We start from the raw sequence: 26207 nt of genomic DNA on the forward strand, positions 1-26207 counted from the left end.
TGATGCATAGTAATCAATAGTAATCACCTAACTAATAATAATAATAATAATAATGATGGCATTTGTTAAGCGCTTACTACATGCAAAGCACTGTTCTAAGCGCTGAGGGGATAAAGGTAATCAGGTTGTCCCACATGGGGCTCACAGTCTTAATCCCCATTTTACAGATGAGGTAACTGAGGCTCAGAGAAGTTAAGTGACTTGCCCAAGATCACACAGCAGACGTGTGGTGGAGCCGGGATTCGAACCCCTGACCTCTGACTCCAAAGCCCGTGCTCTTTCCGCTGAGCTATGCTGCTTCTCTAGTGATACCATTATCATTATTATTATTATTATTATCATTATTATTATTATTATTATTATTATTACCCAGATCTCACATCATCTCAGTCGGAACACGGGAGGTGAAACTGGGACAGAGAATCTGGACTTTCCAGCTGTCGTAAAACTGATGCTGGAAGTTAATAATAATGATGACTGTGGTATTTGTCAAGCGCTTACCATGAGTTGAGTACTGTGCTCTGCGCTGGGGTAGATATGATGCCAAGACTGTGAGCCCACTGTTGGGTAGGGACTGTCTCTATATGTTGCAAACTTGTACTTCCCAAGCGCTTAGTACAGTGCTGTGCACACAGTAAGCGCTCAATAAATACGAATGATGATGATTGATGATCCAAACAGACACCATCCCTGTCCCACATGAGGCTCTGTCTCTCTCTCAGGCGAAGAGAGAACTGCAATTTATTCAATCCTGATTTTACAGTTGAGGAAACTGAGGGACAGAGAGATTAAGGGGCTTTCTCAAGGTCACATAGCAAGTGAGGGGTGGATTGGGGAATAGAAGTCAGGTGTTCTGACTGCCAGGCCAGGCAGAAAAGACAAGGTGAGATAGAAGTCGAAGATATTGAGGACAAACACTGTAACTTTCAGTGAACTCCTAATGCATTCTTGAGATCCTACTGCCTTACAGTCACCACTAGATTTGTCACCTTCTATCTTCCTCCTAAAGAATAATAACAATTATCATACTTGTTAAGGGCTTACTAGGTGACAAGCGCTGGGAATAGAGACAAGTTAATAAGGTTGGACCCAGTCGGTGCCCCACATGGGGCTCACAATCTAAGTAAGAGAGAGTAGGATTAAATTCCCATTTTATGGATGAAGGAACTGAGACACAGGGAACTTCAGTGACTTGCCCAAGGTCACACAGCAGGCACGTGGCAGAGCGAGGATTAGAATCTAGGTCCTTTAACTCCTAGGCCTGGACTCTTTCCACTAGGCTATGCTGCTTCTCGAGGAAGCCTCAAGCAGAAGCCTCGGTCCTGCCCGAATATTCCCCATCTCTCAGCCCAAACCCACTGGACCCTCTGTGTTGGGAGGCCTGGGTTCTAATTCTGGCTCCGCCACTGTGCCTAGGTGACCTTGGGCAAGTCACTTCACTTCTCTGGGGCCCAGTTTCCTCATTAGTAAAATGGGGATTCAGTATCTTTTCTCCTTCCCCCTTAGACTGCCCCATCTAGGACAGCGTCATTTGGGTTCATCCTGAGTATCCCAGGGTATAGCACAGTGCTTGGCACACAGTGAGCACTTGACACATAGCATATTTTGGGGCTTCCATCCACCCACTCCCCGGCGTGGATTCCCAACGTACCTTCCTCCCTGATGAGGAGGGGAAAGTCAAGCCCTCCTCAGGGGCATCGTTTCTTCCTAAGATCACCTTGGTCTCCCCGTGGGATTTCTGCTGCTTCTCACAGAGGTCCGTCCACACCCACGGTCCATCTTCAGTGACATCCCAGTAACTTTGCAGCCTCTCTCTAGATCAAGATGGGAGTCTGCTTCGTAGTAGAGCCAAAGAAATCTCCCTCCCCAACCCAGATATTTTGAGAGCCGAGAGAAGGTATGGTTAGGCTTAAAGTCCCCCCCCACCCCAATCCCCATAGGCTTCTCTCCCTCGCAGATTTGGCCAGAAAAAGGAGAGATGCGATACCCGGTATTCCCCCGTCCCCAGCGAGGCTAACACATGTAAAGCAATAACTCATTTTCTGTTGCCACATTTAGCATATGTCTCCTGCTGGCACGGTGACACCTCTCGACCCGTCCCTGGGGCGGGCCGTCATTGGCAACTCTTAGCCCCTCGGCCTCGAAACCAAATAGCTTTGAATCATGTTGAGCGGTGATGCTAATTTCCACCCTGATGCATTGTGGGAATAGACGGATCTGACACACTGTGTCAATGGCCCGATCTCTTTGTGTGTGTGTGTGTGAGTGTGTCTTTCTCTCTCTCTCTCTCTCTCTCTCGCGCTCCTTTTTTTTTTTTTGCGTGAGTCGCATTCCTACAGATGGTACTCCATTGAAAATGCTCCCTTCTTACGGAAAAGGGGGAGCGAGCGAAAATACCGCACACAGCACCAAGCCTCTAGGTGCAGAAGGCTGTTAACGGTTGCTGATGATAGTAGGCAAACATTAACATAATAATTAGTGTCTTGTAATTGTTTCATTAAAACCAGTTGTTCCATTTCTCCTCGTGTTTTCCCAGAAGAGAAGCTGAATTTGGACGACAGCCAGTGGGAGGACATCCACGTTGTCACTGGTGCACTGAAGATGTTTTTCCGGGAGCTCCTCGAGCCGCTGTTTCCCTTCTGTTTCTTCGAACGTTTCATGGAGGCCATCAGTAAGTACCTGGCGTGGAGGGGCCGAAGGGGAAGAGCCCGGGGCGGAGGGGAGGGAGTGGACCCCCTACGAGGTGGGCCGCCCCCTTCCAATGGCTTCTTTTCCTTTCATTCCCATTCTGGGCTGGCTCTTACTGACTGTCTTGCCGTGGGGCCAATGTCCGTGCTTCCAGTAGGCCCAGGCCAGGGGAGTCTCAGGCCCTTCGATGTGGGGTGAGGAATGTAAGGGACTGGGGTCGGGCCAGCACTGGGGAAAATTTTGTCTTGCCTGGTTCTGACCTGCCTCATGGAGGGCCCACCTCCTGCCCATAAAGCTTGTCACCCGCCCCCGCCATCCCATCATCGGGAGAGATGAAGCACTGGTTTCCAGGTTTCTGGCCAACTGGCAGACCACCCTCAGATCTCCCTCACTTGTTCTGAAGGACACCCCTTGTAGACGGGGCACATGCCCCCGGCATCAGTTGAGCTTTCCCCAGCGCTCAGTACAGCACCTTGTGCTTGATGGGGGCTCAACAAATACTGCTACTACGGTGACTACGTCTCTAGAAACAGTTCGGCCTAATTCCCTAGTTGCCAGGTGGCTTTGCTGCCCGATCCGGAAAAAAGGCCCCATCTTGCTTAAGTGATCCATCCTCCCTATCCCCAGTTTTAATTGGTCCCTGAAGCACTAGGAGAAGATGAATTCTTTGTGTTGAACTGACTCCCCTGAAAGTGCTCTTTCAGAAAGTGCTCTGCACACAGTAAGCACTCAATAAATACGATTGATGAAAGGGATCACTCAAAAACCCTCCCACAGCCCTTATCCATACTCCACGGGGGATTCTGGGAATATTCGCCAGTGGCAACTCAGGTGCTCAGTTGGCCATCTATCCCCAGTCGGCATCAAAACACCAGGTGAGATCGTTTCCTTTCATTCATTTGGATGCTTCTTGTACTTCCCAAGCGCTTAGTACAGTGCTCTGCACACAGTAAGTGCTCAATAAATACGGATTGATTGATTTTAAGAATTTCAAGCATGAAAGAGAAAAGGAATAGCAATAAGGAAAAGCGGGATTTTTTTCCGGTGATTTCTCTTTTTCTGGAGGGTGAGAGATCCACTACGGATCCCAGAAAGAGCAGGCCTCGCTCCAGCTCTGAGTGGAATGCCCCAGGGAACAGCTCCTTGGATGCGACAGCTTGGATGGACTCTGCTTTCAAGCTGATTTTTGACAAAAGGGAAAGAAAGGAAATGGGACTGCAAGCCTAATGGGAGCTTAATTAAAGTCCAATTTAGAAAAATGTCCGTAAAATAAGGGTAAGCTTCACTCAGGCAGTCCATTCTGAGGACACCGGGTTCCCATTAACGCTGACGCTTGGCCCAGTGGTGGAAAGAGCCCGGGCCTAGGAATCAGAGAACCTTGGTTCTAAGCCAGGCTCTGCCACTTACCTGCTGTGTGTCCGTGGGCAAGTCATTTGACTTCTCTGGGTCTCTGCTTCCTCTTCTCCAAAATGGGGGTTCAATACCTTTTCTCCCTCCCACTTTGACTAGGTGTGTCATAGGACAGGGACTGTGTCTGAATGTCTCTACCCCAGCACTTAGAACAATACTTGAACCTAGTAAATAGTTAATAACACAACAATAATAATATTGATAATAATAATAATTAATGGGAATTCTCTGACTCCTCCATTGGATGGGAGACTCCTCCCCACTCTTGCTAGCTTGACTTCCAACACTCAAAAACCCTTGGGTTCCACTCTGGGGAAATGGATGTCAGTGAGAGGGGAGCAAAATCACATCTTCAAGAAATTTCTCTAGCCCGTTTGCCATCTTGGGATATTTTGACCTTTGGTGACCCCAGATCTATCAGTGCTCCTTTGAATGGAGAAAAATTCCCATTCCACCTTAATTTTTCTCTTCTCCCATAATAATAGTAATAATAATAATGGTATTTGTTAAGCGCTAACTCTGTGCCCAGCATTGTTATAGGCGCTGGGGTAGATTTGAGGTAATCAGGTTGTCCCACGTGGGGCTCACACTCTTAATCTCCATTTTACAGATGAGGGAACTGAGGCACAGAGAAGTTAAGTAGCTTGCCCAAGGTCACGCAGCAGACAAGTGGCGGAGCCAGGATTAGAATCCACGTCCTCTGACTCCCAAAGCCTGGCTTTTACCACTAAGCCACACCGCTTCAGAGACTTCGGGCCTCTGGCCCTCCACATCTCTTTGCTGTCTTTCAAGACTCTGTCTGAACTCCCCAAACTCTGCTTGGTCCTTCTGAAACTTGATTTCTCTTTCCTTCATACAACAAATGAAGGAGGTGTCCTTTGTTCACGTGGGCAGTTGATCGCAGAGTTGGGGGTAAATTTATGGCCCAGCAGGGAATCTGACAAGAAAGTCGTGGATTTGAGAGGGCCAGGAGGAGAAATGGTCCAGCCCTAACCGTGAGGAAGGATGGCTACTGGACCCTCCCTCCAAGGGGCCCATTGCCATTGGTGGAGACACAATACTATGGGGATGGGTGAACAGTGGGTCTGACCCAAGGATGACCCTTCCTATCTTCTTATTTTTAGAAAAAAAAACAATCCAAAATAATACGCTGTTTCCATGAGACTAAATTCAGAATGGGGTATGTGTCCTTGACTTCCATGTCATTACAGAATTGAGTGGTCTCAGGAATGGTGGGAACCAGTTTTCCTGGAGGCAATGAGTTTTGTCAACCCTCCATCCACCTCTTGCATGTATTCACTCATTTATGCCCATTCTCAGCGCTTGCTTATCTCGAGATATTCGGTCGATCATTCAATTTTATTTTTCATGATTCTGCTGGGTGTTAATGTATGTGTCTGTCAACCCCTTCAGAGTGGAGGCTCGGTATGGACAGGGAAAACCACTTGAGCTTCTGTTATACTTCTCAAGAGCTTAGTACAGTGTGTTGCTTTCAACAGGCTCTCAATATATATCATTGCTGCTGCTACTGCTGCTGCTGCTCCTCCTCCTCCTCCTTCTCCTCTTCCTCCTAACACAGTGGGACAGATTTATGACTTCCCAAAAATAAGCGAAATGGTACCTATCTTTGTCATGCTGTCGCTTAAGTATGATAAACCACCCAAAGATGTGATCACGTCAGCACTTTATGCCAAGACTACCAGTCACTCAATCACATTTATTGAGCACTTACTGCGTGCAGAGCACTGTACCAAGCGCTTGAGAGTACAACAGAACAATAATAATGGCATTTATTAAGCACTTGCTATGTGCAAAGCACTGTTTTAAGCGCTGGGGGGATACAAGGTGATCAGATTGTCCCACGTGGGGCTCACAGTCTTAATCCCTATTTTACAGATGAGGGAACTGAGGCCCAGAGAAGTGAAGTGACTTGCCCAAAGTCACACAGCTGACAAGTGGCAGAGCCGGGATTTGAACCCATGACCACTGACTCCAAAGGCCGTGCTCTTTCCACTGGGCCACACTACTTCTCTATAAACAATAAACAGACACATTCTCTGCCCTCAACAAGCTATAGTCTAGAGGGAAGGGAAAAAGGGAAGGGGAAAAGAGTCAGCAAGTGGACTCTGCCTTCTGCTCGAATATTTCACGTGTGAAAAATTGATGGCTATTTGTGCCATTTGAAACATTGCTAATTTTAAACCTGTCTCCTCCCACCTCTCCCTCCCCTCTGTGTCATTTAGGAACTTGGCTGTGGACCCCTGAAGCACTTTGATATTCTCCCCACAGCTCTTACATACAGATGCTTATACTCTATTATTTTTCCTATCTCTAATTAATAATAATAATAATGATGGTATTTGTTAAGCGCTTACTATGCACAAAGCACTGTTCTAAGCGCTGGGGAGGTCACAAGGTGATCAGGTTGTCCCACAGGGGGCTCACAGTTTTAATCCCCATTTTACAGATGAGGTAACTGAGGCCCAGAGAAGTTAAGTGACTTGCCCAAAGTCACACAGCTGACAGTTGGCGGAGCTGGGGTTTGAACCCTTATAATTGATTCTAATGTCATGGCCTAGTGAAGAGATCACGAGCCTGGGAATCAGAAGGACCTGGGTTCTAATCCCAGCTCCACCACTCGTTGGCTGTGTGAGCTTGAGCAAGTCCCTTTGCTTCTCTGTGCCTCAGTTACCTCATCGGTAAAATGGAGATAAAGACTGTGAGCCCTATGTGGGATAGGGACTGTGTCCATCCTGGTTAGATGGAGTCTACACCAGCACTTAGAACAGTGCTAGATGCTTAGAACAGTGCTTTGCACATAGTAAGTGCTTAATAAATGCCATTATTATTATTATCATCATTATTATTATTATGCTCCACCCACCATAGACTGTATGACCCTCATGGGCACGTATCACATCTACCAACTCATATTGTACTTTCCCAAGCGCTTAGTACAGTGCTCTGCACACAGTAAACGCTCAATAAACATGATTGATTGATTGATTGATTCTGCACAAAGTACTCAAGAAATACTATCGATTGATTGATGGATTGATTATGTGTGGAAGCCATTCGACAGTTTGTGGGAATAACAGATCAGAAGTCATCTACTGTAAAAAAAAGTAGTTTCCTTTGGGACAACAGACAAACATTAGTTTGATATGAACCTGACATTGCCATGGTGATCTTGATTCTGATAAGGACCACCGAGGTAAAAAAAAATCAAGTGAAGGAGCCGAGAGCTAGTTTTGCCTTTCAATCCCAAGTATCTCAGTAATGGATGTGCAATCTGGGCTTCGAGAAATAGGAGACAAAGAGAGTCACCCAGGGGCCTCCTCTGGGAAATTTGGCTCACCATTCCCTGGAAAACGACTTGGGCCACCTCCCGACTAAGACAATTAAGTGGGAGTCAGGTCAGAAACTACCAGGTCAGAAATTATGACGCTATAGATTGTTGGTTGGCTCGTGCCATCTCAAATACCCCAAAGCTGGCTTTATGAGACCTGCGGGCCTGGGAATCCGAGGACCATGGGTTCTACTCCCTGCTCCGCCTCTTGCTTACTGGGTGACCGTGAGCAAGTTACTTCACCTCTCTGTGACTCAGTTCCCTCATCTGTAATATGGGGATTCAATACCTGTTTTCCCTCCTACTTAGAACGTGAGCCCCGTGTGAGACGGGAACTATGTCCAATCTGATTATCTTGTACCTATTCCAGCACTCAGTACGGTCCTCTGCCCACAGTTAGTCCACAGTTAATGCCATCGATTGAATGATTGATTATTGGCTGGGCTCCGGATGGGTCAGATTCTGGAAGGGATGGATGGTCGGGAGTCGATCACAAATGAGCTGCTGGAGCTGTGGGCAGTGTGTTGCCAAAGATGGCTAGCAATTGATGCCCTCCCCGTGCCAGCTTAGAGGAGATTTCCCAACTTCTCCTTCGCTACAAAGAAAGCTTGAGCTTACACACACACACACACACACACATAGTGATGATAATAATAATAATAATAACTGTGGTATTTGTTAAGCACTTATTTTGTGCCAAGAACTGTTCTAAATGCTGGAGTATATAATCAAGTTGGACACAGTGCCCATGCCACGTGGAGCTCACACTCTTAATCCCCGTTTTAAAGATGAGGTAACCGAGGCCCAGAGACGTGAAGTGACTTTCCCAGGGCCACACAGAAGACACGTGGCAGATCCGGATTACAACCCAGGTCCTTCAGACTCCTCTAAGCTATGCGGCTTCTCAAGTACCTCTATTGTACTCTCCTAAGCCACCGGCACGGTGCTCTGCTGACAGCAGGCAATCGATAAACGCTATTGATTGATAGAAAACGGAAAGGAAGAAGCTTGGCTAGACATTTGTTCAGTGGGTGAAATGTCACTTCATTAGAAGGACTCTGGACAAAGAGAGAGTCCTCCCTTTGATCCAGTTTGACAGAGAAGACACTAATAACTTGGCACAAATGAAATCTGAATCCAGACCTGGGAGCCATTCCAGAGAAAACCCCTCGTTAAGATCAAGATGACACTTGCTCGAGGATGCTTACCTACCGAAAGAGTGGCTTCAAGCATTTCGGGACTCAGGCCACATCTCCCACCTTTGTCACACCTCAATCAATCAATCTTATTTACTGAGTGCTTACTGTGTGCAGAGCACAGCCCCAAACGCTTGGAAGAGGACAAGCTACAGGAGTTGATAAACACATTCCCTGCCCACTGGGAGTTTACAGTCTAGAGGGATTAAAATAAAGAGATTAAATAAATGATGGATATGGACAAAAGTGGTGGGCGAGGGACTCGAGCCCCTCAGCACCAGCTGAGTTGGAGCCAAGTGTCGATGCTCAGATGAGAAGCAACGTGGCTCAGCGGAAAGAGCCCGGGCTTGGGAGTCAGAGGTCATGGGTTCGAGTCCCGGCTCTGCCAATTGTCAGCTGTGTGACTTTGGGCAAGTCACTTCACTTCTCTAGGCCTCAGTTACCTCCTCTTTAAAAAGGGGATTAACACTGTGAGCCCCACATGGGACAACCTGATCACCTTGAATCCTTCCCAGTGCTTAGAGCATTGCTTTGCACATAGTACGTGCTTAACAAATGCTATTATTATTATTATTATTATTATTATTATTATTATTATGTGAAAGCCCGCTCAGCCCCCGAGCAGACCAGAAATCCTCTGGCCCTCCTGGGGAATGATTTTCCATCAGCCTCAGCGGGCAGGAGCAGATATCAGTTGTGCTCTATTCTCTGTGACCACAAAGAATCTCCCAAGGTGGAACAATAGAAGCAGCTTGGCATAGTGCCTAGGGAACAGGACAAGGTCATGGGTTTTCCATCACTTGTCTGCTGTGTGACCTTGGTCAAGTCACTTCACCGGGCCTCGGTGACCTCATCTGTAAAATAGGGATGGAGACTGTGAGCCCCACATGGGACAACGACTGTGTCCAATCTGATTTGCTCGTATCCACCCCAGCACTTAGTACAGTGCCTTGCTCAGAATAAGCGCTTAACAGATGCTATTATTATTATTATTGGACACCCCATCCACTGAAATCTGCTCCATGGTGTGGGCCAGAAGGGGTGGGGACTGAATGGATAATAATAATAATAATAATTTTGGTATTTGTTAAGTGCTTACTATGTGCAAAACACTGTTTTAAGCGCTGGGGAGGATACAAAGTGATCAGGTTGTCCCACGTGGGGCTCACAGTCTTAATCCCCATTTTACAGATGAGGTAACTGAGGCCCAGAGAAGTTAAGTGACTTGCCCAAAGTCACACAGCTGATAGATGGCAGAGCCAGGATTTGAACCCATGACCTCTGACTCCCAAGCCCGGGCTCTTTCCACTGAGCCACACTGCTTCTCTTAATGGAGAAGCAGCCTCTTCTCTTACACCCTCCTTCTGGAGCTCTATCATCCTTGTCTATTTTCTCCAAGTTGCTCTCCCAACATGCTCATTAAAAAACATTGATTGATTGGCTGGCCTTTCACACATCCTGTTACTTTAGCAATCAGTCTATCAATCGTATTTACAGAGCACTGCACTGTGTGCTTGGGAGAGTAAACTATAATGGACACGTTCCATAATAATAATAATAATAATAGCATTTGTTAATCACTTACTACATGCAAAACACTGTTCTAAGCACTGGGGAGGTTACAAGGTGATCAGGGTGTCCCACATGGGGCTCACAGTCTTCATCCCCATTTTACAGATGAGGGAACTGAAGCACAGAGAAGTGAATTGACTTGCCCAAAGTCACAGAACTGGCAATTGGAGGAGCCGGGATTTGAACCCACGACCTCTGACTCCCAAGCCTATGCTCTTTCCACTGAGCCACGCTGCTTCTCTGCCTTCCTTGCCCACAGTGAGCTTACAGTCTCCTGTCTGAAATTTATTTCAATGCCTGTCACATTAGTTGGTTGGTAAGCTCCTTGAGGGCAGAGAGTGAATCTATTCACTCTCTTGTACTCATCATCATCAATCGTATTTATTGAGCGCTTACTATGTGCAGAGCACTGTACTAAGCGTTTAGGAAGTACAAACTGGCAACACATAGAGACAGTCCCTACCCAACAGTGGGCTCACAGTCTAAAAGGGGGAGACAGAGACAAAACCAAACATACTAACAAACATACTAACTCTTCCAAGTGTTTAGTTTATTGTGTGCTCACCAGATTCAGTGCACTGTACTAGGCACTCAATACAGAATAACAAAGTTCCTTGCACACAGAAAGCTTCCTCTTTAACAGGGGAGCAAACATACACTTATTTATAAATACAGTGCTCAAAACTAGAGAAGCAACATGGCCTAGCAGAAAGAGCCCGGGCCTGGGAATCAGAAGGACCTGCCTTCCACCACTCGTCTCGCTTGTACTTCCCAAGCGCTTAGTACAGTGCTCTGCACACAGTAAGTGCTCAATAAATACGATTGATTGATTGATTGATTGCTGTATGACTTTGGACAAATCACTTCACTTCTCTGTGCCTCAGTTCCCTCACCTTTAAAATGGGAATTAAGACTCTGGGACCTGAACTGGATCCAACCTGATTAGCCTGGCTCTACCCCAGCGCTTAGCACAGTGCCTGGCATATAGTACAAGCGCTTAACAAATGCCACTGGGAAAAAAAAATGATAAATTGAGGAAATTCTGCCGGTCGACTGAACGAATGGGGAAAACGCAGACTCAGGCGGGAAGAAGGCCAAGGCAGATTTGAAGGCCTGCCGCCCCAAGGTGTAACTTTTCCTCCTGTTTCTCAACAACAAGAAAGAACACTTTGTGTTCTAATTTACTGGTGAATCAGTGCCAATAAATCAGAGTCATGTAAGCAGTCATTGTTTATTATATTCCTGTTGCTTAATATTCATGATAGTAATTTATTTTTATGGTACAGTTTCACTGTTATCTCCTCGTCTGCGTAAGTTTGAGGCAATCAGGCTGTACACATTGAAGGTCAGGTAACCCTTTCAAGGCTGCAGAAGTTTATTGGGAGGGAGAAGTGAAATGCCCAGAGCTCATTCTCTTTCTAGCTGGCAATATTTCCCTTAATCTTGGTCCCTCTAATCTGTAACCTCCTTGTGGGCAGGATCAAATACTAATACTAATACTAATGATGGCATTTGTTAAGCGCTTACTATGTGCAAAGCACTCTTCTAAATGCTGGGGTAATAATAATAATAATAATAATAATAATAATGATAATAATAATAATGGTATTTGTTATGCACTTACTATATTTATTACTGTATTTATTTATCTATTTATTTTACTTGTACATATCTATTCTATTCATTTTATTTTGTTAGTATGTTTGGTTTTGTTCTCTGTCTCCCCCTTTTAGACTGTGAGCCCACTGTTGGGTAGGGACTGTCTCTATATGTTGCCAAATTGTACTTCCCAAGCGCTTAGTACAGTGCTCTGCACACAGTAAGCGCTCAATAAATACGATTGATGATGATGATGATGAAGTGCTGGGGTTGATACAAGGTAATCAGGTTGTACCACATGGGGCTCACAGTCTTAATCCCCATTTTGTAGATGAGGTAACTGAGGCACAGAGAAGTGAAGTGACTTGCCCAAAGTCTCACAGCTGACAAGTGGGGGAGCCGGGATTTGAACCCATGACCTCTGACTTCCAAGCCTGGGCTCTTTCCACTGAGCCGCTTTGCTTCTCTACTTCTACTTCTACTGCTTCTGCTGTGTTGCAAGCGCTCTCCCAAGTGCTCAGTAAAGTCCTCTGCCACACAGTAAGCACCCAATAGATAGGCAGCATTGTGTAGTGGATAGAGCATGGGCTTTGGAGTCAGAAGGTCGTGGGATCTAATTCCGTCTCCACCACTTTCATTCAATCGTATTTATTGAGCGCTTACTGTGTGCCGAGCACTGTACTAAGCGCTTGGGAAATACAAGTTGGCAACATACAGAGACGGTCCCTACCCAACAGCGGGCTCACAGTCTAGAAGCAGCGTGGCTCAGTGGAAAGAGCCTGGGCTTTGGAGTCAGAGGTCATGGGTTCAAATCCCGGCTCCGCCAACTGTCAGCTGTGTGACTTTGGGCAAGTCATGTAACTTCTCTGTGCCTCAGTGACCTCATCTGTAAAATGGGGATGAAGACTGCGAGCCCCCCGTGGGACAACCTGATCACCTTGTAACCTCCCCAGCGCTTAGAACTGTGCTTTGCACATAGTAAGCCCTTACAAATGCCACCATCATTATTATTATTATTATAGAAGGGGTAGACAGACAACAAAACAAAATATATTGACAAAATAAAATAAATAGAATAAATATGTACAAATAAAATAAATAGAGTAATAAATACATACAAACATATATACATATATACAGGTGCTGTGGGGAGGGGAAGGAGGTAAGGCAGGGGCAATGGGGTGGGGGAGAAGGGGGAGAGGAAGTAGGGGGCTCAGTCTGCGAAGGCCTCCTTGTCTGCTGGGTGACCTTGGTCAAGTCACTTCACTTCTCTGGGCCTCAGTTCCCTCATCTGTAAAATGGGGATTAAAACTATGAGTCCCACGTGGGACAGGAACTGTGTCCAACCTGATTTGCTTATATCCACACCAGTGCTTAGCGCAGTTCCTGTCACATAGTAAGTACTTAGTGAATGCCATAAAATAATAATTATAATGCTTATTCACTCTGTTACACTCATTCAATCATATTTATTAAGTGCTTTCTATGGGCAGAGCAGTGTAGTACACTGTTGTACACTGTACACTGTACTACACTCACCCAAGCACTCAGTACAGTGTTTGACAGACAGAAGACTGGAAGCTCCTCAAGGATAGGGATAGTGTCTGCTCCCCCTCTTGAATCGGTTGTGGGTGACAGTGTTTCCTATATGATAATAATAATAATAATTTTGGTATTTGTTAAGCGCTTACTATGGGCAAAGCACTGTTCTAAGCGCTGCCCGTCAGAGAAGCCAAGCATAACAGGCCTCGGCCAGGAGGTGTTTGAAAGCTTTTAAGTGAGAGTGGTCAACACTGTGAGATAGACTGTAAGCTCCTTAAGGGTAGGGATGGTGTCTACTCTCCCAAGTGCTTAGGACAGTGCTCTCTGCACACAGTAAGTGCTCAATAAATTCCACTGACTGGTTCCCTGGGATAATTACGGATAAATAAGTGAAATCTCCAGACCAAGGCCCATCTATCTATTGTACCTACCCAATGCTTAGACGCTGGCGTTATTTAGCCCGAGTGCTTTCCGGGTCACCCTCTCCCAGACCCCGGATTATCATCATCCTCAACATCATCAATCGTATTTATTGAGCGCTTACTGTGTGCAGAGCACTGTACTAAGCGCTTGGGAAGTACAAGTTGGCAACATATAGAGACAGCCCCTACCCAACAGTGGGCTCACAGTCTAAAAGGGATTGTTCAAAAACTCAAGGATGCCAAGTCCCTGTGATCCAAGGAGGAGGGAAGAGGCATAGATTGAACAAGAACGTTTGATTCTCCTTCTGCACTATCATTAAATGTATTTAGATCGAGACCATATAATTATTATGATGGTAGCAATTAATCAATCAACTGATTAGCATGCGGGGTCAGCAAGACCCAGTGATCTTATCTTGAGGCTCGAATTAATTAATTATCCCTTATACAACGTTATTATTTTCTATTTGTGTACAGAGCTGCTGCGAGCTGCCCCCATTGACAAAATGTCTCCTCTTCTCTCTACTTATCACAGCAGGCAGGAGAATTCACCAACGTACTTTTACTGACGTACAGTTGGGATTTTCAGTGAGCTAAAACTTTGACACACTCCCGGGGAAAATCACTTTTCGTCTTTTTTTTCCAAGCAATTGGACTTCTGGGGCCTGGAATGAACAGACGGGAAATGACTGGCCTCACCGGAAGAGTGGAAGAGTCCCCCAACCTAATGAGGGTCAGATCCTCATTAGGAGAAGCAGCGTGGCTCAATGGAAAGAGCACGAGCTTTGGAGTCAGAGGTCATGGGTTCAAATCCCGGCTCCGCTAATTGTTAGCTGTGTGACTTTGGGCAAGTTACTTCACTTCTCTGGGCCTCAGTTACCTCATCTGCAAAATGGGGATTAAAACTGTGAGCTCCACCATGGGACAACCTGATCACCTTGTAACCTCCCCAGCACTTAGAACAGTGCTTTGCACATAGTAAGCACTTAATAAATGCTATTATTATTATTATTATTATTATTATTATCCCACTACAGGGTAGACTTGCCCTTGACGGCCCTGAGCTTGCCTACCTGTGTGGCTTTTCTCTTTCCTTCTGCAGGGAGCATTTGAGATGCCTCAGGGCTCTGATCCCAGGGAGAGAAGACCCTCAGAGCAGGGGTTTGGGAGTCAGAAGGACCTGGGTTCTAATCCTGCCTCCTCCACTTCTCTGCTTTGTGACCTTAGGCAGGTCACTTCACTTCTCTGGGCCTCAGTTGCCTCATCTGTAAAATAGGGTTGGGACTGTGAACCTCACGGAAGACAGGGACTGGACCGTCTCTATATGTTGCCAACTTGTACTTCCCAAGCACTTAGTACAGTGCTCTGCACACAGTAAATGCTCAATAAATACAATTGAATGAATGAATGTATCCAATCTGATTTGCTTTTATCCACCCCAGCGCTCAGTTCAGTGCCTCGCACATAGTAAGTGCTTAACAAATTGGATAATTATTTTCATTATTATTCTTATAATCTCATCTCCCACTGCCGGGAGGTTTTCTGAGGTTGTGTAAGTTGATCAGTCAATCAATTGTATTTATTGAGCACTTACTCTAAGAAGATCACTGTCCTAAGCACTTGGGAGAGTAGACTATAACAGAGTTGGTGGACATATTCCCTGCCCACAATGAACTTACAATCTAAAGGAGGAGACAGACACTGAAATGAATTATGGATATGGCCATAAATACAATGGATTGATTGGTTTGTTCCTGGGTTGGTGAGGAGATGGTCTGCGATTGTGATCTCTGGAACCATCATCATCATCATCAATCGTATTTATTGAGCGCTTACTTTGTGCAGAGCACTGTACTAAGCGCTTGGAAAGTACAAATCAGTATCAGAATCAGTATCAACAGACTCGTGGAATTACAGTGGGACGGGGCTATGTCTGACCTGATAATCTTGTATCTACCCCAGCGCTTAGTACAATGTTTGGCACCTAGGAAGCGCTTAACAAATGCTACCACAATATCATTATTATTCTATTCTTTATAACAATCAATATGATTAGTTGATGATATGATCATTAATCAATAATATAATGCATAGGGTGGAATATGATGATATATAATGATGTATAGAAATTATTATCATTATTCATTCATTCATTCAATCGTATTTATTGAGTGCTTACTGTGTGCAGGGCACCGTGCTAAGAGTACAAGTTGGCAACATATAGAGAAGGTCCCTACCCAACAACGGGCCCACATAGGGCTCACGGTCTCAATCCCCATTTTACAGATGAGGCCACTGAGGCACTGAGAAGTGAAGCGACTTGCCCAAAGCCACACAGCTGACAAGTGGCGGAGCAGGGATTAGAACTCATTATTATCAGCATCACCAGTAGGATTAACTGAAGATAAAGCCTTGGGCTAAGCTGTTCCTGGAAACAGAGTGTTTCAGAGGCCAAGACACTTCTCGCAGTTAGAACACTATCAAAAGCAATCACAGTTTGCAGTCACACTCTACTGGACACCTCCTGTATGCAGAGCACTGCACTGATTGTCAACTGGTTGTAAAATTCTGTCGATTACAACATTCACTGCATCTCTATAATCACCCCATTCCTCTCCGTATGAGCTACTATCATGTTAATCCAAGCACTTATCCTCTCCCGCCTTGATTATTGTAGCAGCCTCCTCCCTGACCTCCCTGCCTCCTGTCTCTCCCCACTCCGGTCCATACTTGGCCTGCTGCCCGCATCATTTTTCTACAAAAATGTTCAGACCACGTTACCCCAGTTCTCAAGAACCTCCAGTGGCTGCCCATCCACCTCTGCACCAAACAGAAACTCCTTACCATAGGCTTTTAAACATTCAAACCCTTCGACCCTTCAACCCTTCAAACCCTTGAATGTTTAAACATTCAAATATTCCCTTCAAGGCCCTGCTGAGAGCTCACCTCCTCCAGGAGGCCTTTCCAGACTGAGCCCCTTCCTTCCTCTCCCCCTCGTCCCCCTCTCCATCCCCTCCATCTTACCTCCTTCCCTCCCCCACAGCACCTGTATATATGTTTGTACATATTTATTACTCTATTTATTTATTTATATATTTATCTTACTTGTATATATCTATTCTATTTATTTTATGTTGTTAGTATGTTTGGTTTTGTTCTCTGTCTCCCCCTTCTAGACTGTGAGCCCGCTGTTGGGTAGGGACTGTCTCTATGTCTTGCCGACTTGTACTTCCCAAGCGCTTCGTACAGTGCTCTGCACACACTAAGCCTCAATAAATATGATTGATTGACTGATTCAAACCTGTATATATGTATATATGTTTGTACGTATTTATTCCTCTGTTTATTTATTTATTTTATTTGTACATATTTATTCTACTTATTTTATTTCATTAATATGTTTTGTTTTGTTCTCTGTCTCCCCCTTCTAGACTGTGAGCCCACTGTTGGGTAGGGACCATCTCTATATGTTGCCAACTTGTACTTCCCAAGCGCTTAGTACAGTGCTCTGCACACAGTAAGCGCTCAGTAAATACGATTGATTGATTCAATCACCTTGCCCCTTACCTCACTTCACTACTTTCCCACTCCAATTCAGTTCGCACACTTCACTCTTCTAATGCCAGCCTTCTCACTGTACTTCCATCTTGCTTCTCTCTCCGCCGACCTCCCGCCTTCATTCTGCCTCCGGCCTGGAATGCCTCCCTTTCGTTACCGGACACAGCCCCGGGAGTCAGAAGGACCTGGATTCTAGTTCCGGCTCTTCCGCTTGTCAACTGACAAGTGAGAGAAGCAGCGTGGCTCAGCGGAAAGAGCCCGGGCTTGGGAGTCAGAGGTCATGGGTTCAAATCGCGGCTCCGCCAATTGTCAGTTGTGTGACTTTGGGCAAGTCACTTCACTTCTCTGGGCCTCAGTAACCTCATCTGTAAAATGGGGATTAAGACTGTGAGCCCCACGTGGGACAACCTGATCACCTTGTATCCTCCCCAGTGCTTAGAACAGTGCTTGGCACATAGTAAGTGCTTAATAAATGCCATTATTATCATTATTATTATCATTAACTTCTCTGTGCCCCATTACTCATCAGTAAAATGGGGATTAACACTGTGAGTCCCAAATGGGACAGTCCAATTATCTTGTATCTACCCCATGCTTATAGTACAACACCTGGCACATAGTAATAATAATAATGATGGCATTTATTAAGCGCTTACTATGTGCAAAGCACTGTTCTAAGCGCTGGGAATGTTGCAAAGTGATCAGGTTGTCCCATTGGGGGCTCACAGTCTTAATCCCTATTTTACAGATGAGGTAACTGAGGCACAGAGAAGTTAAGTTCATTCATTCAATTCATTCAATCGCATTTATCGAGCGCTTACTGTGTGCAGAGCACTGTACTGAGCACTTGGGAAGTACAAGTTGGCAACATATAGAGACGGTCCCTACCCAACAGTGGGCTCACAGTCTAGAAGGGGGAGACAGAGAAGAAAACAAAACATATTAACAAAATAAAATAAATAGAATAGATATGTACAAGTAAAATAAATAAATAGAGTAATAAATATGTACAAACATATATACATATATGCAGGTGCTGGGGGGAGGGGAAGGAGGTAAGGCGGGGGAGGGGATGGGGAGGGGGAGGAAGTGACTTGCCCAAAGTCACACAGCTGACAATTGGCAGAGCTGGGATTTGAACCCATGACCTCTGATTCCAAAGCCCGGGCTCTTTCCATTGAGCCACTCTGCTTCTCATAGTAGGCACTTTACGAATGCCACAATTATCATTATTATTGTTATTAACATTATTATTCTGCTTCTGACAAACTCTCCCAAACTCTTAGCACAGTGCTCTGCACTCACTAGGAGATCAATGTATGGTTGACCCCAGGAGTGGGTAGGGACCCTCTCTATATGTTGCCGATTTGTACTTCCAAAGCATTTAGTACAGTGCTCTGCACAGAGTAAGCGCTCAATAAATACGATCGAATGAATGAATGAATGAGTAACTGTGGGCAGGGATCATGTCTGTCTACTTCATTGCATTTGGTGCTAGTGCTTAGTACAGTGTCCTGCACACAGTAAGCCTTCAATAAATACCATTGACTAATTAATCGATTGAATGATTGATCTGCCATGTCTCCCCCGGGGAGATTCTGTAAGAATGCAGCTATGGCAGCCTGTGTGAAAGTGATGCACGTGAAAAGAAATGAGGAAAATCCACATTTCCTTGTCTCTGGGAGTGAACCTGAGGAGAGTGACCCAACTCTGCAATGCCATTTTATTCGATCAATCAATCAATCATTCGTATTTATTGAGCGCTTACTGTGTGCAGAGCACTGTACTAAGTGCTTGGGAAGTACAAGTTGGCAACAGATAGAGACAGTCCCTACCCAACAGTGGGCTCGCAGTCTAAAAGGGGGAGACAGAGAACAAAACCAAACATACTAACAAAATAAAATAAATAGAATAGATATGTACAAGTAAAATAAATAAATAAATAGAGTAATAAATATGTACAAACATATATTCAGGACGATAACTAAAGTCACGCACTGGGAGGGTGGGGGAGAGAATTCATTCCTTCATTCATTCATTCAATCGTATTTATTGAGCGCTTATGTCCGTGCGTGCGTATGTGTGAGTGCGTGAGTAAAATCTGTCACCACCATAGTGTAAAAGAGTTGAATTAGTTTCCACTTGATTAGATGAGGGCTCTTAGTTGTTATTTTGAAAGCAATCAATTGAGCATGGTTAATTAGGGTAACCCGAAGTAGTTTAAAAAAAAAGCCACACAATTATTAGCAGGAATGTCTTAAATCTTTTCACTTATTATGGGGCTGATGGTTGGATTATTAGAAGAACAAGGCAAAGCCCTGGTTGCAAGTTGCCTTCCAAAGAACCAAATTCCTCTCCAATTACAGCAAGCGATTAACGCTTTTCTTGCCCCATCGACATGAGGTGGGGAAATGTGAATCAAGGGTGCCCTCCACCCTCTGAGGAAGATGGGGCGGGAACACGTGTCTGTCTGTCAATTGTATTTATTGAGTGCTTACTGTGTGCAGACCATTGTACTAAGTGCTTGGGAGAGTCCAATATAACAGACACATTCCCTGCCCACAATGAACTTACAGTCCAGAAAGAGAACTGCCATTGTGGAGGAATCTAGTCTTCCTCTCCTTCCTAGCCCCTCACAATTCTTTCATGCAAAGATATTCCGCTCGGTGCCTCGTATTTCTTTGAGATTTGGAGTTCCCACATTAAGAAAATGGACAGTTTTTTTTAGTTCCACCCAGGATGGGTCCCGGGAATCACTTTCCTCAGCGTGCCTGGATGGGATTGGTTTTAAATAGCTATAGTAGTGTGATGAGGATATGCCTGTCTTGGTTGATTGATCAATCTCATTCTTCATTGACACAGTGAGGATCGGGTTGTATAGCAGACTAGTAGTAGTAGGGAAAGCACGGACTGAACATTTTTGTTGATAAATGATCCATGGAATATGGACTGGAGTGGGGAGAGACAGGAGACCGGGAGGCAGATGCAGTGGCCGAGGCAGGATAAGATAAGTGCTTGTCGGCTTGTGTGACTTTGGGCAAGTCACTTCACTTCTCTGGGCCTCAGTTCCCTCATCTGCAAAATGGGGATTAAGACTGTGAGCCCCACGTGGGACAACCTGATCACCTTGTAACCTCCCCAGCGTTTAGAACAGTGCTCTGTGCATAGTAAGCGCTTAACAAATGTCATTATTATTATTATTATCCCCCCATGTTTTCATTTTGCTTCTCTGCCCTCAGTTCCCCACGAAGTAGCAAAGCCACTCTCTGGCTCCAGGGTGAACGTCACTCAATCAATCACATTTATTGAGCGCTTACTGTGTACGGAGCACTGTACTAAGAGCATGGGAGAGTACAACCCAGCAATATAACAGGCACATTCCCTGCCCACAGCGAGCTTACAGTCTAGAGGAACGTGGCAGTGTTATCACCCCGCGAGGGCTCTCTCTCGGAATATGTCAACGCCACAGAAATGGGAGTCTGCCTCAGATTCTCGGTTGAGTCGGCAGAATCAAATTCAAATTAGACTGGAGAAAATGTGCAAAATTTCCCATCTCGGTTGGAAATAAACATGGATGCGCCGACTGGCATTCTCTCCCGGCGGCTTCCTGACCATAAATGCCCTGTCAGACTGACACACCGTCAGCACTTCCATTCGAATCGGGTTTTATTTTCGGTCGGGAGTTTCAGACGCAAATGTAAAGATTTGCTATGGGCGAAATCGCAACCCAAGAGCAAATGTTTATACCAATTTTGCAAACAATTTGTGTGCCCGTTTGGAGCCGTGCATGTGCTCATCATCTGTTATTACTTGTCCGACGATCAGCATCTCCTGGGCGGAAATGCAGACATCTGGAGGAAAGAAGCGATCTTTGCTAGCCTGCAGATGCAGGGTAGATTTCCCAAAAGTGCCAACTCTGCATCCACGGCCTCCGGGGCCCGACAGAGTTATCTGTGAGTCCATGGGACAATCATTCATTCATTCAATAGTATTTATTGATCGTTTCCTGTGTGCAGAGCGGTGTACTATGCACTTGGAAAGTACAATTCGGCAACAGATAATAATGATAATAATGGCACTTATTAAGCGCTTGCTATGTGCAAAGCACTGTCCTAAGTGCTGGGGAGGTTACAAGGTGATCAGGTTGTCCCACGGGGGGCTCACAGTCTTAATCCCCATTTTCCAGATGAGGTAACTGAGGCACAGAGAAGTGAAGTGACTTGCCCAAAGTCACACAGCTGACAAGTGGCAGAGCCGGGATTTGAACCCACAACCCCTGACTCCAAAGCCCGGGCTCTTTCCGTTGAGCCATGCCCCTACCCAACAACAGGCTCACAGTCTAGAAGGGGGGACCATCTAAACCCCCCCTTTGACCCACCTTGGACCCAGTCGAAAATGGACCCTAATTCAGTCTTCAAGATGACAGTGTGGCCTGCTGGAAAGAGCACCGGTCTGGGAATTAGGAGACCCTGGCTCTAATCCCGGCCCTACCCCATGTCTGCTGTGTGACCTTGGGTAAGTCATTTAACTTCTCAGGTCCCTCATCTGTAAAATGGGGATTAGAGTGTGAGCTCCATGTGGGACAGAGACCGTGTCCAACTTGATTAACTCATATCTTCCAAAGTGCTTAGAACAGCGCTGGGCACGTGGTAAGCATTTAACAAATGCCATAATTATTATTATTATTATCCTGGCTTCTATGCTTGCCTGCTGAGTGACTTGGGAAAGTCACTTAACCTCTCTGAGCCTGTTTCCTCATTTTTTTTTCAATGGTATTTGTTAAGTGCTTACTATGTGTCAAGCACTGTTCTAAAGTGCTGGGGTAGATAGAAGCTGATCAGGTTGGATGCAGTCTCTATCCCTCATAGGGCACACAGCCTTAATCTCCATTTGACAAATGTGTTGCCTGAAGCACAGAGAAGTTAAATGACTAGCCCAAGGTAATCTGTATAATGGGGATATCATTCAATCAATCGTATTTATTGAGTGCTTACTGTGTGCAGAGCACTGTACTAAGCGCTTGGGAAGTACAAGTTGGCAACATATAGAGACAGTCGCTACCCAACGGTGGGCTCACAGTCTAAAAGACTGTTTATTGCTCTCTCAAACTGAGCTCCACACCTAATAGCAGTTAAGAAGTTGTATTGATCAACATCATCAAAGGTATTTATTGAGTGCTTACTAGGTACAGAGCACTGTACTGAGCACCTGGGAGAATACATTACAAGAGAGTTGGTAGATATGTAGATAAAGCACTTAGTACAGTGCTCTGCACACAGTAAGCACTCAATAAATACAATTGATTGATATGTTCCCTGCCCAAAATGAGCTTTACAGTCTAGAGGATGATGGAGAATTTTTCCTGCACATAGTAAGCGCTTAATAAACGCCAACATTATTAGTATCATTATTATTATTATTATGTCAAGACTAGACTGTGAGCCCGTTGTTGGGTAGGGACCGTCTCTGTATGTTGCCGGCTTGTACTTCCCAAGCGCTTAGTACAGTGCTCTGCAAACAATAAGTGCTCAATAAATACAACTGAATGAATGTCAAGAGAAAATCAGAACCTCCTGGTGATCTACCTAATCTTCCTGAAAGGAAATTCTTCCTCCGGGACACATTCCAGAGGAGTGTCTCTTGTTCTCTTCACTCAACAGCCCCATCTGGTCTCTGGGGGCCGAGGGACGTAGAAAGAGAAGGAGCACATATCCCGTTTGTGATGAGATAATTCCTCCCCCGAAACAAGCTCAGCTCTGTGAGCGCTCACTACAGCACATTACACCAGCGCGCGTTCAATAAGCGCCATCGATCGAGGAATCCAAATTACAAAAGAAATCAGCAGTAAGTCTTTTAAGAAAGCCAAGCTGTGGGCCTAAAGGAATGCAATAGTTTACGCCTCCCCTTTTGAGGACTTCTTTCTTGGAAGCCATAAGCAATGCCGAGGGTGTTTTTCATCAAAAGTTGCTTAGTCTAGTGATTTAGGGAGTTAAAGGCGCAGATGGTGGGGAGGGGGGCGGCGGGGAGAAGGGAAGCAAGCCACTGCAAATACTGTGGGCTGGCTGGAAAATTTTGCAGGATGTATTATTTTCAAATATAGATTTTTAAATATCAATGAATATCATCAACCAACCAATTGTATTTATTGAGCATTTACTCTGTGCAGAACAACCGTACTAAGCCTTAGAGTACAACACAACAGAGTTGATAAACACATTCCTCGCCCACGAGGATCTTACAGTCTAAAGGATCTGTGTAGATTCATTCATTCATTCATTCAGTGGTATTTATTGAGCGTTTACTGTGTGCAGAGCACTGTACTAAGCGCTTGGAAAGTACAAATCGTCAACGTATATCTCGGTGGCTCCCCTCTTATAGGAAGTCATGCATCGCAACTGCTGGGGACATGCAGTTTGATCCGAATTCATTCGTTCCTTCATTCAATCGTGTTTATTGAGCGCTTACTCTGTGCGGAGCACTGTACTAAGCTCTTTGAAGGTACAATTCGGCAACAAATAGAGACAATCCCTACCCAACAACGGGATCACAGGCTCAAACGGGTGAGACAGACTACAAAATAAAACAAAACAAGTAGGCAGACATCAATAGTATCAATATAAATAAGTAGAATTATAGATATATAATATTAATAAAATAAATGCAATAATAAATATGTACAAATGAATACAATAATAAATATGGAAAAACAAATACAATAATAAATATGTACATATATACACAAGTGTTATGGGGGGGGTAGAGCAGAGGGAGGGAGTTGGGGTGATGGGAGGGGAAGAGGAGGAGGGGAAAAGGGGGGCTCAGTCTGGGAGGATCTTAATACCACATTGTATTAAGGAGGAGCACATATCCCATTTGTGATGAGAGAAGCAACGTGGCTTAGTGGAGAGAGCCCGGGCTTGGGAGTCAGAAGTCATGGGTTCTAATCCTGCCTCAGCCACTTGTCAGCTGTGTGACTTTAGGCAAGTCACTTCACTTCTCTGGGCCTCAATTACCTCATCTGTAAAATGGGGACTAAGACTTCGAGCCTCATGTGGGACAACCTGATTACCTTGTATTTTTCCCGGTGCTTAAAACAGTGCTTGGCACATAGTAAGCGCTTAACAAATACCATCACTCACTCATTCATTCATTCACTGCCAAAAGTTCTCCCACGGGGCATCTTGTCTCACTGATTCTGTTGTCTGTGTCCAACCTGATTTACTTGTATTCACCCCAGTGCTTAGTACATTGTCTGGCACATAGTAAGTGCATAGCAAGTACTGTAATTATTTATTTATCATTTTATTTAATTCTCAATGAAGCCTCGCTTCAACAAGCAAGACACTGTTGCTGTCTTGGTTGGATACCATCTTGGTTGGAGAAGCAGCATGGCCTAGTGGCTAGAGCGTGGGCTTGGGAGTCAGAAGGTCATGGGTTCTAATCCCGGCTTGGCCACTTGTCTGCTGTGTGACCTTGGGCACGTCACTTCACTTCTCTGGGCCTCAGTTACCTCCTCTGCAAAATTCATTCATTCATTCACTTATATTTATTGAGTGCTTACTGTGTGCAGAGCACTGCACTAAGCGCTTGGGAAGTATAAGTTGGCAACATATAGAGACAGTCCCTACCCAACAGTGGGCTCACAGTCTAGAAGGGGGAGACAGAGAACAAAACAAAACATATTAACAAAATAAAATAGAGTAAATATGTACAAATAAAATAAATAGAGTAATAAATACTTGCAAAAATATATACATATATACGGGTGCTGTGGGGTTGGGAAGGAGATAAGGCGGGGGGGATGGGGAGGGGGAGGATTGAGACTGTGAACCCCACATGGGACGGGGACTGTGTCCAACCCGATTTGCTTGTATCAACCCCAGCACTTAGTATAGTGCCTGGCACATAGTTAAACGCTCAACAAATGCCATTATTATTATTATTATTATTATTATTATTATTATTGTTATTATTATTATTATTATTATTATGTCTCTAGCTCTGTCCTTTCAGTGAAAGTCTCTGGTTCATTCTTTCAGTGGTATTTAATGAGCTCTTACTGTGTGCAGAGCACTATATGAAGCACTTGGGCGAGAACAATAGAACAATAAATGGACACATTCCCTGCCCACAGTGAGCCCACTCTGGTTGTATATGTGTGTTTCTAGGTGCAGCTGCTATGTAGCCTGACTCAACTTCAGGCTTGGTTTTTTTATGGTCTTTGTTAAGCGCTTACTAGGTGTCAAAAACTGTGCTAAACACAGGGGCAGATACAAGCTAATCAGGTTGGATACAGTCCCACACGGGGCTCACAGACCGTACCCCATTTTACAGATGAGGTCCCGAGGCACGGAAAAGTGAAGCGACTTGCCCAAGGTCACACATCAGACAAATGGTGGAGCCGGGATTAGAACCCAGGTCCTTCTGAATCCCAGGCATGTGTTCTGTCCACTAGGTCATGCTCCTTTTTCCCTGGCTATGGCCCAGTAGAGGGTTTAGGGTTCTCGATCAGTTGCGAATCTCCCCAGAATAATCATCAGCCTCTCTGGTGTGAATGATTCGAGACGTTTCAGTGATGCCCTAGGTCGTGTCTTGGAAGAACTTCCTGGAAATGTGGAAATGTATTATAACCCCACGGTTCAGCACCTTACTGAAACTCGCGCTGTTTCACTCCACGGTCGATGGAGAAAGGTTCAGGCAACGTAACTTCATCTCGGCCACAACCACCCACGTTATCTTGGGGAGGCCAAGAAATCTTCCCGGTCCTTGGGTGGAGAAGGGTCACTCACAGAGAGCACCAAAGTTGCTCAGGGCTTGGGGATGGCGACATTATTGATGAACAAAGAAAGGATGTACAGTGTCTGGCACATA

The 26207-nt window shown here is 45.2% G+C and overlaps 1 protein-coding gene across 1 annotated transcript in view; it reads left to right on the plus strand.

The window, feature by feature from the left end:
• Positions 1 to 26207, plus strand: part of ARHGAP15 (Rho GTPase activating protein 15) — a 413180-nt gene that overhangs the window by 344620 nt on the left and 42353 nt on the right. Inside the window, exon 11 of the mRNA XM_038751348.1 lies at positions 2537 to 2671. Coding sequence (XP_038607276.1) covers positions 2537 to 2671 — 135 coding nt within the window. The remainder of the gene's footprint in view (positions 1 to 2536; positions 2672 to 26207) is intronic.

Source organism: Tachyglossus aculeatus, chromosome 9 (genome assembly GCF_015852505.1).
Source record: "Tachyglossus aculeatus isolate mTacAcu1 chromosome 9, mTacAcu1.pri, whole genome shotgun sequence".
In the NCBI taxonomy this organism is placed as follows: Eukaryota; Metazoa; Chordata; class Mammalia; order Monotremata; family Tachyglossidae; genus Tachyglossus; species Tachyglossus aculeatus.